We start from the raw sequence: 23,425 nt of genomic DNA on the forward strand, positions 1-23,425 counted from the left end.
AAGTTACAGGAGAACACCCATCCCTCCCTCCCCCAGCAACTGCTATAGCATCTTTCTAATTTCAGCTCTAACTAGCTATAGCTCCTTCCAATTCTAACTGCACTGAACTGTCTGGGTTTTGATTTATATACCCAACTTCCCCAGGGGAGAGAAGTCAAAACTCCATCTTCTTACAGCCCAGTCTGTCAGGATCATAGCAAAAGGGCTTCATCCATGAATTGTACCATGATGAGTAAGCAAGCAAGGACTAACTATTTTACATTCTTACTTTCTGTAAGGATGGGAAGTTATCCCCTTGATACTTGGGGATGCCAGGCAAGGAGAATGGATATTGAGAGGGTGCTACAAAATGGAGAAAAGCAACATAGTCAAAAGCAACTGGTTTCAATCTGTGCTGTCACACAGACAACAGGACTCATTTCATTTAAAGATTTGATTGAAGCTGCATCACAAATAAATGTTGCTCCTTTCTCATTAGCTACAAGAATAAATAATTTATGATTCAGATGGGGATTTGGTTTTTAATATATAATTGCAATTCTATTCAACACAAGACCATAAGAAACAAAGAGTGAGAAAAGATCATGGAGGAAGTACCTCATCTAATTGACGGGCAACCTTACGCTCCATCCACCTATCTTCCATCCTCCATCTTGCTCTCAGAAATATATTCTGGAAATTCGAATGCACATGACACACAATTTTTTCCATCCATTTAAATTGCAGTGCCCTGTCCTGGAAGTGGCAAAAAGCAGGAGAAAAAAAATCTGTATACATTTTAGAAAAACCTTCAGACTCTCTACAGCATTCAAGCAAATTGTAGAAGATTATGGTTCATCATCTAATTTCTTCATTGTACAAACTTTAATCACGTTTCATCTAAGCCTGCATTTCTCCCAAAAATAGCACTAACTTATGGAACCTAACCTTGTACCTAAGAACCCTAAGATTTGGCATTATGTTGGTCTTTTTGGGTACATAGTTGTTCTTGGGAGACAAAAGGAATAAGTGGAGGCTGAAGAGAGTGGCTAATGGTCTGAGTAGGTATTAGTGATATTTTGATACAGTACTTAAAATAATTGGCATTTTGCTGGAGATATTTGATAAAAGAAGCAATTTCACTAATAAGTTGTAACTTTCAGGTGTTTGTGCTTGCTCTCAGAAATATATTCTGGAAATGCGAATGAATGCGGCACATGATTTTTTCCATCCATTTAAATTGAATCATGACATGTGCCTGAATTGCCACTATACAGGTTGAGCGTCCAAAATCCGGAGTTCTGGACTCTGGGACGATTGGTGGCAGGGTCTCGTCCGGAATCCGTAAAATGTTCCGGAATCCGGAACTCTGGATTTTGGACGCTCAACCTGTATTTCAAAAAGCCATTAACTTTTGTTGTCTATTTTTTTTAAATTCTATGAAAAATGCGAGTGATGCAATAAAACTTTAGTGTTGTGTTTTATCCCTCCTTAATCTGCACAGCTCCACTAAGTGTTTGCGGCCACGGCACCACGCCGCCCTGGTAGCCTAGTGTGGGCCATCGGATGCTCTGCAGAGCTCGCAGCATCCCTCCCCTTTAACAGAAGGGGAGGGACGGAGAAACACGTCAGTGCTACGCGGAGCGGCCCAGGCATTTCCGGACTCGGAACGTGTTTCTGATGTCCGAAGTCCAGAAATGCCCGAGCCCAGGTTGCGATATTTCCGGACTTTGGGCATCAGAAACACGTTCCAAAGTCCGGAAAAACATGAAAACCGGCTCAGCCTCGGTCCTGAGGTTGCCGGATTCAGGACGCTCAACCTGTATCTTCCTAGTGGATGAGGTTTCCTGCTGGGAGTACAAAGTCACAAAATTACCCCTATAATGCTATGTCAATTAACTATGCGTGACATTTATAAAGAAAAAGTGTACTTAAAAAATGGACAAGTGTCACTCCCCCATTCCCCCACCATATAAAAAAATACTGGGCAAAATGTACGCAGAGTAAAAATAAATTCAAACAATTTGCTGTTAAAATCAGTAGTAGTAGATAAATATCTGTAACTGATGAGAACCCATCTAGTGGTAGATAAGTAATCACTGATATGCTGCAGAATGTTTCCAGCTGCCAGTAGTTAACAGATTTGGTGGTTAAACATACAGTATTATCGGCTGACACGAAAGCACCGCAGAAGATCGGGGAATTTTAAACGCAAGTGAGTTACTCCAAAACCCACTTGTGCTCGTGTTTTGCGCAATCTTTTATGCTGGTTCAAGCTTCAATTTGTCTGAATCAGGCCCTTCCTACAAAACTGGCCACGCCCCCAGATCGAAAGATTCCACTGAATTGCGCTGGTTGGGGAAAGCGCTTCAAATTACGTTTGTTTTCTTAGGCACACCAGCACTAATAGGCACGTTTTAAAAGATTTTTCATATCAAAAAATATTTAATGTAGTAAGAAACTGATTATATACACCAATGAAACTATTGCATGGTTCAATATATTTTTTTTTTTAAGTTTAAATAAAGGAAACTACGATGGTCTGAGGAGCGAGTTGGGTAGGATTGAGTGGGGAATGGCGCTCAAAGGGTTGACGGTGGATAGGCAATGGCAAACATTCAAAGACCGAATGGATGAGCTACAGAATTTGTTCATCCCAGTTTGGCATAAAAATAAAACAAAAGTGACTCAACCGTGGCTAACAAGGGAAATTAGGGATAGCATAAGATCCAAGGAGAGGACATATAAATTGGCTAGAAAAAGCAATAATCCTGAGGATTGGGAGCAGTTTAGGAGTCAACAAAGGAGGACAAAGGGATTAATTAAGAAAGGGAAAATAGAATATGAGAGTAAGCTATCAGGGAACATAAAAGCTGACTGTAAAAGCTTTTATAGATATGTGAAGAGAAAAAGATTAGTGAAGTCAAGCGTAGGTCCCTTACAGTCAGAATCAGGGGAATTTATAATGGGAAACAAGGAAATGGCAGACCAACTAAATACATACTTTGGTTCTGTCTTCACAAAGGAGGACACAAATAACCTCCCAGAGATGCCGGGGAACATAGGGTCTGATGAAAGAGAGGAACTGAAAGAAATCAGTATTTGTAGGAAAATGGTGTTAGGAAAATTGATGGGACTAAAGGCCGATAAATCCCCAGGGCCTGATGGTCTACATCCCAGGGTACTTAAGGAAGTGGCCCTAGAGATAGTAGATGCATTACTGGTCATCTTCCAGAACTCGATAGACTCTGGAACGGTACCCATGGATTGGAGGGTAGCTAATGTCACCCCACTATTCAAAAAAGGTGGTAGAGAAAAGGCGGGGAATTATAGACCGGTAAGCCTGACATCGGTAGTGGGGAGTCTATTATAAAAGATGTAATAGCAGAGCACTTGGAAAGCAATGACAGGAACGGACAAAGTCAACATGGATTACAAAAGGTAAATCATGCTTGACTAATCTACTGGAATTTTTTGAGGATGTAACTGGTAAAATAGATAGGGGAGAACCAGTGGATGTGGTGTATTTGGACTTTCAGAAGGCTTTCGATAAGGTCCCACACAAGAGATTAGCGTGCAAAATTAAGGCACATGGGATTGGGGGCAAGGTATTGACTTGGATAGAGAACTGGTTGGCGGACAGAAGGCAAAGAGTTGGAATAAACGGATCGTTTTCCGAGTGGCAGGCAGTGACTAGTGGGGTACCACAAGGATCGGTCCTAGGACCCCAGCTGTTCACAATATATATTAATGATCTGGACGAGGGAATTGGATGTAATATCTCCAAATTTGCAGACGACACAAAGCTGGGCGGGAGGGTAAGCTGCGAGGAGGATGTCAGGAAACTCCAGTATGATTTGGACAGGTTGGGTGATTGGGCAGAAACATGGCAAATGCACTATAATGTGGATAAATGTGAGGTTATCCACTTTGGTGGCAAAAACAGGAAGGCAGATTATTATTTGAATGGCAATAGATTGGGAGAAGGGGAAGTGCAAAGAGACCTGGGCGTCCTTGTGCACGAGTCGCTGAAGGTAAGCATGCAGGTGCAGCAGGCGGTTAAGAAGGCAAATGGTATGTTGGCCTTCGTAGCAAGAGGGTTTGAGTACAGGAACAAGGATGTCTTGCTACAGTTGTACAGGGCCTTGGTGAGACCGCACCTTGAGTATTGTGTGCAGTTTTGGTCACCTTACCTGAGGAAGGACGTTCTTGCCATGGAAGGAGTGCAGCGAAGATTCACCAGGCTGATACCTGGGATGGCAGGAATGACGTACGAGGAGAGATTGTGTCGATTGGGCTTATACTCACTGGAGTCTAGAAGATTGAGAGGGGATCTCATCGAAACCTATAAAATTCTGTCAGGTCTGGACAGACTAGATGCAGGAAGGATGTTTCTGATGGCTGGGGAGTCCAGAACCAGGGGTCATAGCCTAAGGATAAGGGGTAAGCCATTTAGGACTGAAATGAGGAGGAATTTCTTCACCCAGAGAGTGGTGAACCTGTGGAATTCTCTGCCACAGAGGGCGGTGGAGGCTAGTTCATTAAATATATTCAAGAAAGAGTTGGATATATTTCTTGAGGCTAAAGGGATCAAGGGATATGGGGAAAAGGCAGGGACAGGGTATTGAATTTGGATGATCAGCCATGATCACATTGAATGGCGGAGCAGGCTCGAAGGGCCAAATGGCCTACTCCTGCTCCTATCTTCTATGTTTCTATGTTATTCTCAGTAATTTTTAAATCGGGACATTCACAGGTGGAGGACTAGACACCCTTAATAGAAATGTTTATTTTTTGGTGATAAACCCATTTTCAGCTGTAGTAATAAACCTGCACCAGGTTACCACTCTTAAATACACGTCGCTGGCAAGGCCACCATTTATTGCCCATCCCTAATTGCCATTGAGAAGGTGGTGGTGAGCCACCTTCATGAACTACTGCAGTCTGTGTGGTGAAGGTACTCCCACAGTGCTGTTAGGTAGGGAGTTCCAGGATTTTGACCCAGCGACGATGAAGAATCGGCGATATACTTCTGAGTCAGGATGGTGTGTGACTTGGAGGGGAACTTGGAGGTGGTGCTGTTCCCATGCGCCTGCTGCCCTTGTCCTTCTAGGTGGAAGAGGCCACGGGTTTGGGAGGTGCTGCCGAAGAAGCCTTGGCGAGTTGCTGCAGTGCATATTGTAGATGGTACACACTGCAGCCATGGTATGCTGGTGGTGGAGGGAGTGAATGTTTAAGGTGGTGGATGGGGTGCCAATCAAGCGGGCTGCTTTGTCCTGGATGGTGTCGAGCTTCTTGAGTGTTGTTGGAGCTGCACTCATCCAGGCAAGTGGAGAGTATTCCATCACACTCCTTGTGCCTTGTCGATGGTAGAAAGGCTTTGGGTAGTCAGGAGATGAGACACTCGCCGCAGAATACCTAGCCTCTGACCTGCTCTTGTTGCCACAGTATTTATGTGGCTGGTCCAGTTAAGTTTCTGGTTAATGGTGACCCCCAGGATGATGTTGGTGGGGGATTCGGCAATGGTAATGCCATTGAATGTCAAGGGGCAGTGGTTAGACACTCGCTTGTTGGAGATAGTCATTGCCTGGCACTTCCATGCGCGAATTTAACCTGCCACTTATCAGCCCAAGCCTGAATGTTGTCCAGGTCTTCTTGTCTGCGGGCATGGACTGCTTCTTTATCTGAGGAGTTATGAGTGGCACTGAACACTGTGCAGTCATCAGCGAACGTCCCCATTTCTGACCTCATGTTGGAGATAAGGTTATTGATAATGCAGCTGTAGATGGTTGGGCCTAGGACACTGCCCTGAGGAACTCCTGCAGCGATGTCCTGGGGTTCTGATGATTGACCTACAATCACCACAATCATCTTCCTTTTTGCTAGGTATGACTCCAGCCAGTGGAGAGTTCCCCCCCCCCGATTCCTATTGACTTCAGTTTTACTAGAGCTCCTTCATGCCACACTCGGTCAAATGCTGCCTTGATGTCTAGAGCAGCCACTCTCACCTCACCTCTGGACTTCAGCTCCTTTGTCCATGTTTGGACCAAGGCTGTACTAATGTCGGGAGCTGAGTGGTCTTGACGAAACCCAAACTGGGCATCAGTGAGCAGGTTATTGGTGAATAAGTGCCGCTTGATAGCACTGTTGTTGATACCTTCCATCACTTTGCTGATGATTGAGAGTAGACTGATGGGGCGGTAATTGGCCGGATTGGATTTGTGCTGCTTTTTGTTGACAGAACATACCTGGGCAGTTTTCCACATTGTCGGATAGATGCCAGTGTTGCAGCTGTACTGGAACAGCTTGGCTAGAGGCATGGCTAGTTCTGGAGCACAAGTCTTCAGCACGATAGCTGGGATGTTGTCAGGGCCCATAGCCTTTGCTGTATCCAGTGCGCTCAGCCATTTCTTGATATCACGTGGAGTGAATTGAATTGGCTGAAGACTGGCTTCTGTGATGGTGGGGACCTCAGGAGTAGGCCAATATGGATCATCCACTTGGCACCCTGGCTGAAGATGGTTGCAAATGCTTCAGCCTTGTCTTTTGCACTCACGTGCTGGGCTCCACCATCATTGAGGATGGAGATATTCATCGAGCCTCCTCCTCCAGTTAGTTGTTTAATGGTCCACCACCATTCACGACTGGATGTGGCAGGACTGCAGAGCTTTGACCTGATCCGTTGATTGTGGGGTTGCTTAGCCCGGTCTATAGCATGCTGCTTCTGCTTTTTAGCATGCATGTAGTCTTGTGTTGAAGCTTCCCCACGTTGACACCTCATTTTTATGTATGCCTGGTGCTGCTCCTGGCATGCTCGTCTACACTCCTTATTGAACCAGGGTTGGTCCCCTGGCTTGATGGTAATGGTAGAGTGAGGGATATGCTGGGCCATGATGTTACAGATTGTGGTGGAATACAATTCTACTGCTGCTGATGGCCCACAGCCGCCTCATGGATGCCCAGTTTTGAGCGGTTAGATCTGTTCTGAATCTATTCCATTTAGCACAGTGGTAGTGCCAGACAACATGATGGAGGGTGTCCTCAGTGTGAAGATGGGACTTCGTCTCCACAATGACTGTGCGGTGGTCATTGCTACCAATACTGTCATGGACCGTGCATCTGCGATGGGTAGATTAGTGAGGACGAGATCAAGTAGGCTTTTCCCTCGTGTTGGTTCTCTCACCACCTGTCGCAGACCCTGTCTGGCAGCAATGTCCTTCACGACTCGGCCAGCTCAGTCAGTAGTAGTGCTACCGAGCCACTCTTGGTGATGGACATTGAAGTCCCCCACCCAGAGTACATTCTGTGCCCTTGCTACTCTCAGTGCTTCTTCCAAGTGGTGTTCAACATGGAGAAGTACTGATTCATCAGCTGAGGGAGGGCGGTAGGTGGTAATCAGCAGGAGGTTTCCTTGTCCATGCTTGACCTGAAGCCATGAGATTCATGGGGTCCGGAGTCAATGTTGAGGTCTCCCAGGGCCACTCCTTTCTGACTGTATGCCACTGTGCCACCACCCCTGGTGGGTCTGTCCTGCCGGTGGGACAGGACATATCCAGGGATGGTGATGGAGGAGTTTGGGACATTGGCTGAAAGGTATGATTCTGTGAGTATGATTATGCATGTTATGCTGCCTGATTGCGCTGGTTCGTGGAAGATTTAATATTTTTGATTATGCAAATGAACTTGAGCCCTAACCTAACCAGTGCAATTTCAGGTGGGTTTGGGCCCAATTTCCCGATTGCCAGAAACTCTACCCCAAAATATTTAATACCAAGATAAGAATGCTCCCTTTTTTTCTACCCTGCTTTTGGTAGTCTTTGATGGCAGCCCCAGTTCCCAATATGGACACCCCCGCCCATAGTTGATCCCACATTGTGGATATAGTAGATGGAGTGTACTGGCAGTAATGCCCGAAGCCTGCATCAAATCCAAAAATTGGAATTCGGTAATAGCCTTCACCCTCCCCCACCAAATACACAGCCAATATAATAAATAGAAAAAGATATCTAGGACAAATGACAGAACAGATAACATGCCTTGGAGATTCTGATCATCATTGTAAACTACTTGGTTTATTTAAGTTGCCTGCCATATGATCATCCTCAAAAGAGATTATCGTTTTATGATCTGCTTCAGATATCTATTATTCTCCATGCTGAATGGGAACTGCAGTGGGGAAAGAGTTAAAATGACATTGCTGGCAGTTTCACTGAATGGTGTAAGAAAGACAGGTGCTAACATGAAAGGCCACATCTGTAAAGATGCGGTCAAGATAGCTGACCTTTGAAGAGAAAAAAAGCAATTAAGTGGAGACAGGATGTCCAGCATTTCAACTGCCTTTAACAGCTTTATTACCTAGGTCGCATTCCAAAGTATCTTTCAATTAGCATTCAGCAGTTTGAGTGATTGATTGAGGAGGCAGCTTACACATGTTTACATTAAGATTTGTAACCAATCCGTGAAGGTGCATGCAGGCCAAGACCCAATCAGGTGGCAGGAATGAATTGTGCATGAGCTGGGCATGTGTATTTTTAATGTATAAAAATGTAGTGTTTGCTGTAACAATTTGGAGAAGTTTGGCTAAAGACAGAGCGGACTGTCACCCCACCGGTGTAATAAAGACAACTTGACCATCGATCCGAAAACCTTGTGTTGAGTGTTGGTTTAAAATACTCCACGACAGGAACTGAGACATTGTAATCTTTTAGACAAAAATTGAATATTTTTACTGCCGTTATCTGTCGACGGTAGAAGTGGAAATAAGAAACAAAGATTTGATAGTACTTAAGATTTGAAACTTTCTGATTGAGTTGGTACATGTTTTAAAAAATAATAATTAATAGTGGGAAGAATGAGTTCAAATATTGTAATTGCTTCGAGATTGCAAAAGCCAGTTAATGTGGTTTGTTTTTCACACTATTACCACAGTCACCTCACTCAATGATCGCGATTTTGCCGGCGCTCAGAGTGCGGGTTCGGAGGCGGGTCCGCTGTCAAAATCGAAATGATTGGAACCCACTCCGAACCCGCCTCCATGTAAGTTTCCAAAGTGTCGGGTCTGCGATTTCAGAAAAGACCCGACAACAAGCGGCGGGGGAGGCATTTAAGATAGTTAAATGCTTGTTAAATACTATTTTGCCAGCCTATTTCTATTTTCCCACTTTTTTAACGGGCTTCACATCATTCGGAGATCACGTCAGGTAAGTAGGTGGGGTTCTCTGTCTCCCCATTGCTGTGAATAGGTGACGGCTGCAAAAGTGGTAATAAGGCTACCATTTCCCAGCTGTTCACCTTCCAATGTCAGAAGCTTGAGCCTTCAGGACTTTGAAGACACTTTTGAGCTGTATGCAGTTTGGAAGTAGAGTTTTTGGAGTAAACACTCTATCCACTGTCACCTCCTTGGAGCAAGCTCTCTCACCATTGACTGATCATCTCAACTTCAGCTGCCATCTATTCCAGCAACATCGGTGCCCTTGAAAAAACCTCACCTTGGTCCTCTGAATCCCTCCACACTCAGGCCCAACAACAGCATCACCAGGCACACCAACAACAGTACCAACCTTCTCAGCAATCCCCTGATGCTGCACAGGACACAGGGCATCAGCACCTGACAACATTGCTGCCCAGGAGGTCAGCGATGGCATCACCATGGCCAGATTTAATTCACTTGATACTGTACACCCTGGCTGCCACATGATGAGCCAGGTTGACACCATACCACACCAGCACCATAAAGCATCCCTACAATGTCTAAGCCATTCCTTTCACACTCATCACAATTGGGGGTGGGGAAAAGTTATGTCTCAACATTCACTGGAGCTCACTAAGACACTTCCAAAGGTGAGCACAGATCTGTCCAATAAGGTAAAGTGTTGAAAATATAGATTTCAGTGTTTTGACAACACATTAGCAGAAACTTCACATGAACATTGGCTAAACCACCCAGGTGCCTACCCTTGTGTGTTGTTAGTTTGTATGCTTGCAGTAGGATGAGGGTGAGTGTGAGGGGTGGCTACTGAGATGGGGAAGTGATAATGTAGACAGAGAGGGATGGGTGGAGGTGCAAGGTAAGTTGGTGTAAGTAAGGATGTGCAGGAGTAGGGTAGGGAAGGCAGAGTGATGGGGATGTGATGAGTGGCACAGCAGGATGAGGTTGAGTGTGGCTTGGCAGTAACATTTCATGATCTGCTCAGATCATTGAAAGGTTTGCGCCACTGCAGCCTGGTCCTCCTGACGACATCCCTGCTTGTGCCCTCCTGTGAAATGCACAACCAGGCTACGTTGATCTCCTGGGGAGGTCTCTTCCACCCATGGGAAGGGAAGAGAACCTTCCTGCGTGCTGTGACTCCCTCCATAAGCATATGGAGGGAATCATGGGAGAGCCTGGGTGCAGGCGTGCACCTTCACATTATCAGTGTTTGCAGTACCTCAATGCTGTAGCATACTGACAGCAGAACTGTCAAGATCAATTTGGACATGGCCCCTTTAAGGAAACCGGCTGATGATGCATCATTAAATGTCATCAGATCAGTTTCCTGTTAATTGGCCAGGACGCTCGCAGGGCGGGCTTAACAAGGCCAATCAATGAAAAATTGCTTGGAGAGTGCGGGATGCAGTCGGCAGCGGGTTGGGACTGCCACACCGACCCCGGACCCGCCACGGTTGGCGAAATCACAGCCATGTTATTTAAACAATACAGACAACTAGTATTCAATGTTAATTTGAAATTACTTTAGTTGGAGTGAAAAACAATTAATCTCTTTTGAGTTATTTTTCACCTTTATCTGCTCTTTCCACTGCCACCGCCCCACCCCAACCTAATCCTATTTCTCCTCCCCCTGATTTGCTTCAGTTTTTCCAACCCTATCCCAGATCTGTTCCAACTTCTGCCTACCCCAGGGTGTATAACCCTGAGTAGGTACATTGTATAACCCTGAGTCATTGTCATTTGTCATATTGTCACGGCACTGGAAAAATAACCTTGATCTTTCCTGGAGTAGTTAATGATCTATGTTGATGCTTATATTGGGCCAGAAATTCCAGGCCAGAAGCGTGAGTGCGCTCGGGGTACTCACGCTTCTGGCCGTTGGAAATGCCGGCGTTCAGCAGGAACAGCGCATGCGGGGAACGCCGGCATTTCCAGACCTCGAGCGCGTGCGACTGCACAGGCAGCGCTTGCGCAGTGAACTTCGTGGATTTCATTCATGAAATCCGTGAGGGTAAGTCCTCAGAACTTACACTGAAAAAAAGCAAGTGTAAAGTGGTTCATTGGCTGCGGAGGAAGATATATTTTATCGTGGAGCTTTTGAAATGCAATATTTTTGTTTGGGAAAGGGAGGGAAGTTATTTTAAGAAATTTTAAGTAAGTTTTAAAGTTAAAATTTTTTTTTTTTTTTAAAGGGTTTTCAGAACGGTAGGTAGAAGGAGCAATTGTGGCTGTGTGAATGGAATGTGAGAATGAGTTATGTATGTATGTCCACATATATTCCTTTACGTATATGTATGTATGTTTTATATTCCTTTACTATGAATGTATGTTTTTAATTATGATTTTCCAATAAGTTACTTTCTCTGAAAGTCATAATTAAATAATACATTCATACACATAAGTAAAGGAATATATACATAACACGCAAAGGAATATATACAGACATACATACTTTCAGAAGCTCCACGATAAGAAATATCTTCCTCCGCAGCCTCTGGAGCAACTGTACCCATGCTTTTTTCATGTGTAAGTTGTAATGACTGGACCTCACTGAAAGCATTAATGAAAGCGGCGAATTATACTGCGCACGCACGCGTTCTGCCTCTGAACCCCTTCGTTCAGAGGACAGGAAATGCCGGTTTTCCCCACATGCACTGTGCATGCTGAAAACCGGCATTTCATCCGGCCAGATGCGTAAGTACCCCGACCGTACTAGCGCATTTGGAAGGGAATTATTGGGCCAACATTTTACATGTCAATAAAATAAAAAATTTAACACTTGCACCACTTGCCCCCTCGCACCTGCGACTGAGGGTCCAAGGAGGTGCATTGCGCAAGAGGTCATCATCGGACGTATCCTCACACTGTTCCCTTTGGGGAACTGTATGAAGTGGTGGAAGGATTTATGGCCGTGATTAACGCTCATTCCGTGACCGTAACCATCTTTGAACCAGCCATTAGGGTGGTTAGTCCTATGGCGGGAGGGTTTTACGGGCTCCCACAACCCATCTGAGGGGGGGGGGGGCCACCAACACCCACGGACGCAAGTATCCCGCTGGATGTCCACCCAGAATTTAAAGTTGGAGCTCCGACTCCACTTGCCGGGACTGTCTGGAGTGGGGTTCAAAACCCTACTCCTTCTGGCCCAGCGGCGGGGATGCTTACTGCTACGCAAAAGGCCCACTCCGCACAAAAGGTGACACCCATACGTTTCCTGCGCCTTTTCCCTCCCTGTGACTGGAGCCCTATGCTGCCATTTCACGTTGCTAGTCGGACTGGGCCTTTGTCATAGCGGTAGGATCCCTGCCGCTGGGCCAGATCAGGGTAGGGTTTCGAACCCCGCTCCAGACAGTCCCGGCAAGTGGAGTCGGAGCTCCGGCTCTAAATTCTGGGTTGACATCCAGTGGGATATTTGCGTCCGTGGGTGTGGGTGGCCCCCCCTCCTTGTATAGCTTGTGGGAGCCCGTAAAACCCTCCCGCCATAGGACTAACCGCCCTAATGGCTGGTTCAAAGATGGTTACGGTCACGGAATGAGCGTTAATCACGGCCATAAATCCTTCCACCACTTCATACAGTTCCCCAAAGGGAACAGTGTGAAGACACGTATGACGACGACATTGCTAAATAAATAAATGGAATTAAAAAAATTCTTTTAGGGCTTTTAAAAGTCTTTAAATTGCTTTAATTCTCTTTAAAACTACTTCAGATTACTCAAAATAATGTAAACATTTTAAAAAGTTTATAAAAGTTACCAAAATCTTCAAAAAACTTCCAAAAACCTATTTAAACTGCTGCTTTGCATGTAAAAAAGCAAAGCAGCTTGACAGAAACATTGGGGGCGTGTCCAGTGAAACTGAGACCTCAAGGGGCGTGTCTCACTTACACTGCACGCTCCTGGGTCCGCGCTGGCTGCGCTCCTGGGCGGCGTGACGTCATACGCTGCCCGGGATTCTTGCTTCAGTTTCTGGAAGTGCAGGCGTCCCTGGAGCTGATCGGCAGGAGCGCGGGGTAAGTGCAAATACGGGGCTTGCACGCGCTGCAAGCCCCGTTCTGGAATTTCTGGCTCATTAACACTAAACCTGCAGTGCTGTTCTTAATCTGATGCTTATCCAGCTTTGTTCAAAGCAGTTAATCACATAATGCACTGACATATCAAAAAACCCTTTAGCAAATCCGAGCTAATGACTATAGAGATTTTAGAGAAGGAAAATAGCAATAAATATTTTGAGATTTGTTCCATTTTTGACTCGCTGGAAAATTATTTTTCTTAACGAAACATTTAACATGGTGCTTGGTGTAGTGTATGTACCTTTAAGAGCCCCTGTGTACTGTAATACCGGTAGTGACCACTCGGGTATATAAGCCTGTATAGTGTCTTGTATCTTTTAGTTCACCTCCAGACTTTGTTCAGTAAACACCTGTTAAACCAACTCCTGCATTCCGTGTCTCCATTAACACACGGATACAACAGTGGCGACGAATTGGAAACGGACTTACCTGCAATTCGGCAGCACCTCAAGGAGATAGATTTCTCAGACGAAGGTCTAAGAAAAAAAAACGAAAAAAACAAAAAACTCTGGTTTCACCAGCTAGCCGGGCTGGTGGCAGGTACTGCACTAATCCTTCCAGGGCGGTGGGCTGGGGCTCGATCGGGTGGCTCTGCAGCGAGGCCTAGCAGCGAGTCGGAAGGCGGAGGCAAACAGAGACGGAGGGTGGAGCACTCGGGAGACGGCCGGCGCTGCAAAGCAGGTCGGCGTTCGGACCAACCAGAGGGAGGGAAAAGTCCCAGAGAGTCCGGCGGGAACGAGTCTCCAACTATTAAAAATATCTGTGTAAATAAAAACCGCGGAGAACAGCGTTGTCAGCAGCAGCAGCGGCGGGAAAGCGCGGGAGGCGCCATTTTTTCTCGGCAGGGAAGAAAGGAAAGCGCAGGAGGCGCCATTTTTGATTTTCAGGATGCCTAAGACTGGCAATATTACTGCTTTTGATAGTGATATAGAGGTTTGGACCACATATGTGGAAAGAGTGGAGGTATATTGCACAGCGAATGAAGTAGCGGATGATAAAAAGGCATCGGTACTTCTAAATCTGATGGGCGCAAGGACATACGGGCTGTTACGAAACTTAATCACTCCAGCCAAACCGATGGACACGAATTTTAAGGAGATTGTTGATACCCTACAGGAGCACTTAAACCCAACACCGCTGCTGATAGCGGAACGATTCAAATTCTTCAGGAGGAATCAGCACAAGAATGAAAGTAACGCTGATTACCTCACCGAATTAAGAAAGCTGTCAAAGCACTGCCAATTCGGGGCAGGACTGGCAGATTCTCTACGAGACAAATTCGTCTGCGGTCTCCTAAGTGAAGGAACACAGAAAAGGCTACTTTCTGAGAAAGATTTGACACTGGACAAGGCTTTCAGTGTGGCTGTATCATACGAAGCAGCTGCAAGAGGAGCTGCAGAGATACAGCAAAAGCCACAGGACTTCGGCACCCATGAAATGACACGGGGTTTCGAGAGATGTTATCGCTGCGGCAGATCCACCCATGACCAGAGGGACTGCTGGTTCAAGGACAAAGCATGCAGGCAATGCGGAAAGATGGGACACATTGCACGTGTATGCCGATCTGGAAACAAAAAATCCACTGACAGAAAAAGAATCAATAAGGAAAAGTACAGAAAGGTACAAATGATGACGGACAGTAGCTCCGAAGACCAGAAGAGCGATAGCGACTCCGGAAACAAGAGACTAAGCTCTCTCAAATTACATAATGTAATTGCCAAAGAAGATTACCAGACCATTTGGGTTACCCTCATGATAGTGGGGTCCCCAGTTAAAATGGAGCTAGATTCAGGATCAGCTCTGACCGTCATAAGTCGACGGGATTACGAGCGGCTATTTCCGCATATACCTTTGAAAGACACATCCATTATCGTGAAGACATATACGGGGCAGAAAGTATACCCCAGAGAGAAAATAAGGGTGCCTGTTGTATACAACGGAAAGGAAATACAGAAGTTGTATTTATACGTTCTGCAAGATGGTGGTCCACTGCTGTTGGGACGTGAATGGATCAGGAAGATACGTTTAGACTGGCACTCCATTCAGGCACTGACGGTGACCAGTAAGAAAAAAAATGATGATGACGTCATACCTGAACGATTAAAAGACATCTTGGCCAACGCCAAAGAAGTGTTTCAACAGGAACTAGGAACCTTGAAAGGCGTCACCGCCTCAATAAAAGTGGAAGATGCGGCAATTCCCAAGTTTTTTAAGGCAAGGCCGGTGCCATACGCAATTCGTCCAGCAGTCGAGGCAGAGCTGGAGAATTTGGAAAAGGCAGGCGTGTTATCCAAGCTGGATTGGAGCGAGTGGGCAACACCCATCGTCCCGGTCATGAAGAAAATGTTGAATAATGATAAATCTGAAGAACAGAGAAAAATTCGCATCTGTGGGGACTTCAAGGTGACTGTAAACCCGGTCCTTCACACTGTACAGTATCCTAGAAGATATTTTCGCCTCACTATCCGGAGGGAAACGTTTCATCAAAATTGACTTGGCACAGGCATATCTACAGATGGAGATTGAGGAGGCCTCTAAAAAGTATCTCATGATAAACACACAAAGGCCTGTACCAGTACAATCGACTGGTTTTTGGAGTAGCATCAGCTCCAGCTATCTGGCAAAGAGCTATGGAGCAAGTCCTGCAAGGGATTCCGGGGACTCAATGCTACCTAGATGACATCCTTGTAATAGGAGAAAATGAGAACGAGCACCTTGCCAATTTGGAGCAGGTGCTCACTAGGCTGAGAGAACGGGGCCTACGAGCAAATCGCCCCAAGTGCAAATTTTTCCAGAAACAAATATCATATTGTGGCCATATAATTAACAAAGAAGGGTTGCATAAGTCACCTGAAAAAATTGAAGCGGTCATAAAAGCCCCAGCACCTGAAAATGTCTCACAATTACGGTCGTTCCTGGGATTGATAAATTACTATCATAAATTTTTACCGAACTTGTCAACTGTTCTGCACCCTCTTAACGCACTGCTACAAACGGGAGTAATTTGGAAATGGAGCGAAGACTGTAAACGTGCCTTCCATAAATGCAAAGGCTTGATCACGTCCAAGGAAGTGTTGGCTCATTACAACCAATCACTGCCAATCAGACTGGCGTGCGATGCATCCCCTTACGGCGTAGGAGCGGTATTATCGCATAGATTCCCTGATGGCTCGGAGCGGCCGACAGCTTTTGCGTCACGCTCATTGAACTCAGCTGAGCGTAACTATGCCCAGATCGACAGGGAAGCACTCAGCCTGGTATGGGGAGTGAAGAAATTCAACCATTACCTACACGGACAAAAATTTACCTTGTTGACTGACCATCAACCCCTCCTCTCCATATTCAACCCTAAAAAGGGTATTCCCATTATGACAGCGCAAAGGCTACAAAGGTGGTCCCTTTTCCTAGGGGCACACCAATATGACATAGAATACAAGGGATCAAAACAGCATGGGAATGCTGACGGTTTATCGCGCCTACCGTTGCCAACGGTAGAAGAGGTACCTGCAGTGGACTCAGTGGAGATGTTCCACTCAACCATAGTGGAATGTCTACCAGTAACAAATTCTACCATTGAAAAGGAAATGAGAAATGACCCGACTCTCTCACGAGTCTACGATTTAACGGTGAAGGGATGGCCAGCACATGGCGAACCACTGTTGCCAGCATTCTCGCAAAGAAGAGAACAGCTGTCAGTGTGCCGAGGAACCTTGATGTGTGGATCCAGAGTGGTGATTCCACCCAAACTCCAGGATAAAGTGCTAAAGGAGCTTCACGAGGGGCATCTGGGTGGAGTGAAAATGAAGAACCTAGGCAGAGCGTTTGTGTGGTGGCCAGGTATCGATGGAGACATCGAAGAAATGACCAGGAGCTGTCTAGGATGCCAGAAGGTCCAAAACGCCCCACCACAAGCCCCTCTACATCCATGGGAGTGGCCCTCATCTCCATGGCAAAGGGTACACATCGACTTTGCTGGTCCATTTATGGATTCAATGTTCTTAATCGCGGTTGATGCACACTCCAAGTGGCCGGAGGTAATAAAGATGTCCTCCACCACCACGGAAAAAACCATCACAGTATTAAGGACCATATTTGCCAGGAATGGGCTGCCTGAACAGATCTGTTCTGATAATGGACCGCAATTTATGTCCGAAGAATTCAGGAAGTTCTTAAAAAGCAATGGGGTTAAGCACTACACGTCCGCCCCATACCATCCCGCCACCAATGGATTAGCTGAAAGGTTTGTCCAGACCTTCAAGAAGGGCTTTAAAGGCCATGGGTAATGAAGACATAAATCTACAGCAAAGGGTAGATAACTTCTTGTTTGCATACAAGAATGCAACACATGTGGTTACAAACCAAACTCCCGCCATGATGTTTTTCAATAGAAGACTAAGATGCCGGCTGGATTTGATCAAGCCAAACATCAGAAGGGACGTAGAGAACCGGCAATTTCAAGGCATGAATGAAAGGCCAACTAGAACCTTCCAGATAGGTCAACAAGTTTTGGCCCGGGACTACCGTACCGAGAAATGGCAGCCTGGAACTATTTGCACACGACCAGGACCGCTGATGTATACCGTGGACATTGGTGAAAGCATAATAAGGCGCCATGCTGACCAGATCATAGAGTCTTCCGAAAAGGGACAACCTACACCACAACTCTATACGCCTAATGATGAAGCAGAGATACCCATAGTATCTACCTCCGATCTGGTGATACTGGAACCAGATGAACCCGACACTGGCATTCAAGCCGAATCGACCTTGCCAAAAGAACGTACTACACCACCGAAAAGTACTACACCACCGAGGCGTTATCCGGACCGAGTCAGGAAGCCTCCAGAGAGACTGACGTATAATTGATTAACTGCAGCAAATGTGTAGATTATTGTTCTTGTAAACATGTTAATTAATGATTACTTAAAATGTTATGTACTAATTATCTAAAAGGGGAGGAATTGTAGTGTATGTACCTTTTAACAGCCCCTGTGTACTGTAATACCGGTAGTGACCACTCGGGTATATAAGCCTGTATAGCGTCTTGTATCTTTTAGTTCACCTCCAGACTTTGTTCAGTAAACACCTGTTGAACCAACTCCTGCATTCCGTGTCTCCATTAACACACGGATACAACACTTGGCGTTTCCTATAATTTTGCATGCAAATTGGTAGCGGTTCTTTTTCCATTTGATAGCCCCATGTACCGCAAGTATTGCATGCTCTGCATAATTGACCTAATTTTTTGTTAGATTCTATATTAAGTGGAAAGCACAATGAAAGTAATGGCGTGAACGGAAGTAACTTCTACTTGCTTGTGTGATTTGCCATGTTACCTCTGAATTGCTGTCACCGGACTTAGCAGATTGGTTTTGTTACCATTTTGTACTTCAGTTTTGTGTTTCATCGTGACTTATTACTAATCAGAACAAAATTCATCACGCCACCAGTTTCCTGCTCATCAAGTTGAGAGAATGTGAACATTTTTTAACGTTCTCTCTAATGATAGCATTTTCAGTCCTGTAAGTAAGATTGAGCATAGATTTGCCTAATCATTATCAAAACACCGTGCTGCAATGTGCCATAGTAACTTTCCTTAGCTACAGTACCTAGTTGTTGCTGTGATTACAATTGCCTGACTATTTCAAATTTTGTTGAAAATAAAAGTGTTTTTTTCTGTGGTTTCCACTTATTAGAAACTGAACTGAGTGACCAAACTCTCTGCCTACGCAAGGCACAAGAAAGAGGATAACATTTCATCTGCCCAGGCTGGGCTATAAGCAAAAGAATTAACATTGAAATTGCACTGTGGTGTATTAGTAATTAACCTGTTAATGCATTTGTACAAAGGCATCTTGTCCATTATAATCCTCATACCTCTGTGAAGAACCCTGAAATATTTTTCATTGTTAAAGGTGCTATATAAATGCAAGTTATAAATGTAACTTCTTTGTTTTAAGTAGGGCAATGCCTTTGTTAAAATAGTGGACAAGGGAGAATTCTATTTGTAGCTTTCTTTCTCCTTTGATTCAGACAGAAGAATTCGCTGCATACATATTGTAAAGTCATTGAACAGTTTTACTACGTTGTACTGACAGCTCAGTGCATTGACAGATTGATGTTTTTGGTACGGTTGAGCTTTGGAGATCAGGATATTTAGTGGCCTCCCTCGGGTTCAGCTAAATCAGGGAGATTTCAAAATTCCTGCTTCACAGGGATCTTACAAAGTTGAATTGTCGCCTTAGACTTTAGTTGCCTTTGACTTAAGTAGCCAAACTTAATATGTGCATCTTGCTATCGTGTTCCTTCCTGGGATCAGTCCAGGTGCGGATACCTGAGTAGAGTAAGTTTCCAGGAAAGGACGTTAGAACTGCGGAATCTATGCATTACCCATTCCAGTTGGCATGTCCCACTTGTGTTTCACCCACATTTGTTTTGGGAAGCGGTGTTCTCCACAGAGGGGAAGCATCATCTTGCAATTATCAATCACAGCTGCACTAGACTATTTGTTGTTGAGGCAGGGGTGTGATCATTTTCTGCTGGGCAGGCCTGGGCCAGCAGGGATCGAGTCCTCTCATGTTCACTGAACTGAACTGTCAGCCTAAATTACACATTCAAGACGTGGAGAGTGGGGCTTCAACCTTTCATCAGGCCACCCTGAGGTGAGAGTGCTTCGAGTGGCAGTCTTGCCCGACTTGTAGTTCACATGAGATGTGGTACATCTCCAACCCAGGGCACAGCCACATTGGACCTGCTGGGCACTTTGTAAACTTTTCAATGTTTTTGATTTTGGCATAGGGCTGACACTTCTACCTGTGCTTCCCTAATGAAAAATATTTGTGTCCCCCTCCCCAAGACCAGAACTCTGCATGCGCCCATGCATGGTACAGAGCTACTTGTTGCTACATTTAAGTGAAGTGCAGCTGGCAGTATAATTCATCTCTGCCAGCTGAGCATCACTTACTTCAGGTGGCAGTGTGAGACCCATATCTGCACTATAACTTCAGCAGAATGTTTGGTGCTGAGGCTTGATCATCTGACTTCAATACAGACAGGATGCTAAATGGAAAGTAGTATACATTTTTTGAATTGATGCATGTATGTGCCTGTTTAGTTTATGGGGATGGAGGGGGGGGGGGCTATCTTTCTGCATAGCTTGGCGAGTTTCCTCAGCATGTCAGGCAATGACTACTTAGTCAATCATTTCTATTTAAAATAGTATCGTGCCATCCTAACTTACTTTCATTTTTAGTTCACAATAAATTTTTCATGTTGGTTGGAAAAATAGAAATTACTGTAACTGTGTTATGAATTGTTTTGACATGTACAATAATTATTTTTTTGCACAGATTATGGCTGTGTGCTTACCCTGGTATTGCCAAATGGTACACTTTATATAAAAAAAAAGAAATTCCCAACTGAATATTTTTTTGTATTCTTGGGAAAATAGTGTCCACTATGGATGCCTTCAACTATTAAGCTTCAAGTATTATTTTAAAACATTAAATTGTGACGAATGATTTTAGAACCGGTAATTTAAAAGTTGTTTGACTTGAGAAGCAGGTGGGGATTTTCAGTCTTTTGCACTGTGAATGTAAGTGTGTGGTTAGAGAGTACTATATATAAATATGACAGATGGATTCATTTGCTTTAACTAGATGAGATCCCAGCAGAATTGTAGTTATGGAGGGTACTGGCAAGAACGAACTAACTTTTAAGCATCTGAATATGTGCAGTATTCCACTGCAATTGCACTACGTAGCAGTATTATCTGTTGTGGATATGTGGTTTAGGTAAAATTGAGATCCAGTTGCTTATTTTGGAACACTCAGTAATTTGGATGTAGAAAAAGGCATAACTGTGTTTATGTACAATATATGCATTGTGTGTCATGCTGTAGGAAGTAGTGTGTTCTTCCCTCCCCCAGTTTCCTCTCCTGAAGGCAGTGACTTATGCTGTAATATGATTCCTCAGATGACGACAGTCCTCCACTGGCTTGCTCAACTGCCCTTGTTTCATGAGAGCTCAGGAAGTGCGGGAGGCATCGCATTCACGTCTGATCCTGTCAAACACAATTTTCTTTGCAGCAGGATAGCATTCAGCGTGGGAACCTTGGCTGATTTATATTTTGTTTCCAGTTCACCACCTGGCAGATTGCCGTCCAGGCACTGAAGATGAAAATTTTCCAATAAATGTAACATTTTTTAACAAATGGCTGAACATGTTGGGATAAAGTTTCTGCTTTGGGCGCAACAACAATCCGGGCGCAAATTGCGCTAGTTTTGAGCAGGTTTTTTTTGGTTTCCGCTCAATCTCACTTACTTATCGCTGAATGCTTCCTTGTGATATATTTGAGTGGTAGCTTGGTGCAGTTTGATTAGCAACAGCTGAAAATAGCTTTATCATAAACATTTTAATCACAGTGTCAATCCACCACCTATGAGTAACCTGATTTTAAATGACTGAAAATTACTTTTAGAAAATATACAGAAGCATTTGCTAGTTATATTAGGATACAGCAATTAGTTTCCTAGTAAAGTAAAAAATTACATTGAAAAGCTTTTAAAACGTGCCTATTCATGCCCTTGTACTCAAACGAAGCAGCTTAATTTTTAGAGCCTCCTCGAAGGCCTGCAATCTCGAGCGAAAATAGCAGAAACTCCCAATGGTGATTAATTCGACCTGGGGGTGTGGCAAGTTTTGTAGGCGGGGCCAGCTTCTAGCAAATGTTTTTTAAACTAGCGCATAAGATCTCGGAAGCTCAATTTGTGCTGGACGTAATTTGCACTTGAAATTCCACGATCTTTTGCGCTGGTTTTGCTGATTTCGGGTGAATTGCACCAGAAAAAAACAGCGCAACGGAGCGGAAACTCACTGTAAATTTTAGCATGGGGGGAAACTGAGTGACTGGTAAATTAGAATCTTTTCACCTCTGAGTTTGGATCCTTACCTACACTCATGGGTTGAATGTCTCCTTCAGGGAATGTAGGGAATTGATAATGTGTTTTGAGTAATATCTGTAAATATTTTTTAATGGCTGCCTGTTTCTATTCTTATTTATTAATTGCAGGAAAATGGCTGCTTTAATTCTTATCCTCTTTGGATTCTCTGCATTGGTGTCGGCCTTACCTCAACAATTCAGTCCCACTAAAGGTAAGTAGTGTGATATTGTAAGAAATATTGCATTACATGATTAAACTCTGTTCTCTTGAGTAAAGAGTTAAGGAATCACAGAAAAATCTAGGTCTAAACTTTCCTGTTACTCCAAATGATAGTGAGTAGGTGTTAATTGTACTGTACATAGAAGGTCAAGTACATAATAGACGCCTACAGCCCTTGCGTGTGAGCTGTTAATGGAAAGTTAAGATTCTCAATTTGAGTCGTTTTTAAAAAAAAAAATAATAATTCTACTTGTAGCTCTCATCACTTACTTTTTAAACTGTGGTCCAGTGTATTGCTGTGGGATGTTCATAAAATTGACAAAGATAAATACAGATGAAGAACTGTTATGGTTTAGGACTTTACCAGATATTTCTCTCTTACACAGCACTGCTCCTATGAGCAAGTCTCACACTGCAAACCACAGTGTGGCTATATACGCATGGTGTCTGGTAATGTGGTGTCACCCAGGATTGTACAGAAATTATTAGCTTAATTGAATTGACATGAGACTTCTTAGTCCTTGGATAGCAGAAGAAAAGACACTCAATTGAATTGTGTGACTTAGATCTAAAATACAATTAGGCTTGTTAAAGTTAAATAGTAGCGGCAAGTCAACATAACAGCTTTCAATTGATTACAGATCTTTTAACTTGCACCTTACAAAAGTAACAAAAGCTATTCCAACTCTCCTAATATTACCAAATCTGGACCGGTATCCTTAATACAAACTTCTACACGAGGTAACAGCTGACCAGCATGGAGTGTTTAAGTATACATCTTTGTCTTAATGAACACACAAAACTAGAGGAGCAGGGAGCATGTTGCCTGAGATCTACCCCTCTTATTCTTTGAATTCAATCTGGGATATATACTTACAGTTGAACAAAACTTATCAAATTAAAGTGCTGATTCCCTGAACCTTGGCTAGGTGTTGAGCACAAATTTATTTGCATGAGCTACCAAGCCCTTTAACTTAAATTGATTGTTTTCAGAACAAAGCAAAAAGT

At 44.2% G+C, this 23,425-nt stretch overlaps 1 protein-coding gene across 2 annotated transcripts in view; it reads left to right on the top strand.

The window, feature by feature from the left end:
* Positions 1–23,425, top strand: part of LOC147111752 (interleukin-1 receptor type 1-like) — a 70,841-nt gene that overhangs the window by 13,962 nt on the left and 33,454 nt on the right. For both annotated transcript variants that reach the window (XM_085998956.1, XM_085998955.1), the window contains exon 2: positions 22,327–22,409. In XM_085998956.1, coding sequence (XP_085855082.1) covers positions 22,331–22,409 — 79 coding nt within the window. In that variant the 5' untranslated portion in view covers positions 22,327–22,330. The remainder of the gene's footprint in view (positions 1–22,326; positions 22,410–23,425) is intronic.

The sequence above is a fragment of the Somniosus microcephalus genome, chromosome 10 (genome assembly GCF_052327205.1).
Source record: "Somniosus microcephalus isolate GS21.2 chromosome 10, FLI_Smic_1.0, whole genome shotgun sequence".
NCBI classification, from domain to species: Eukaryota; Metazoa; Chordata; class Chondrichthyes; order Squaliformes; family Somniosidae; genus Somniosus; species Somniosus microcephalus.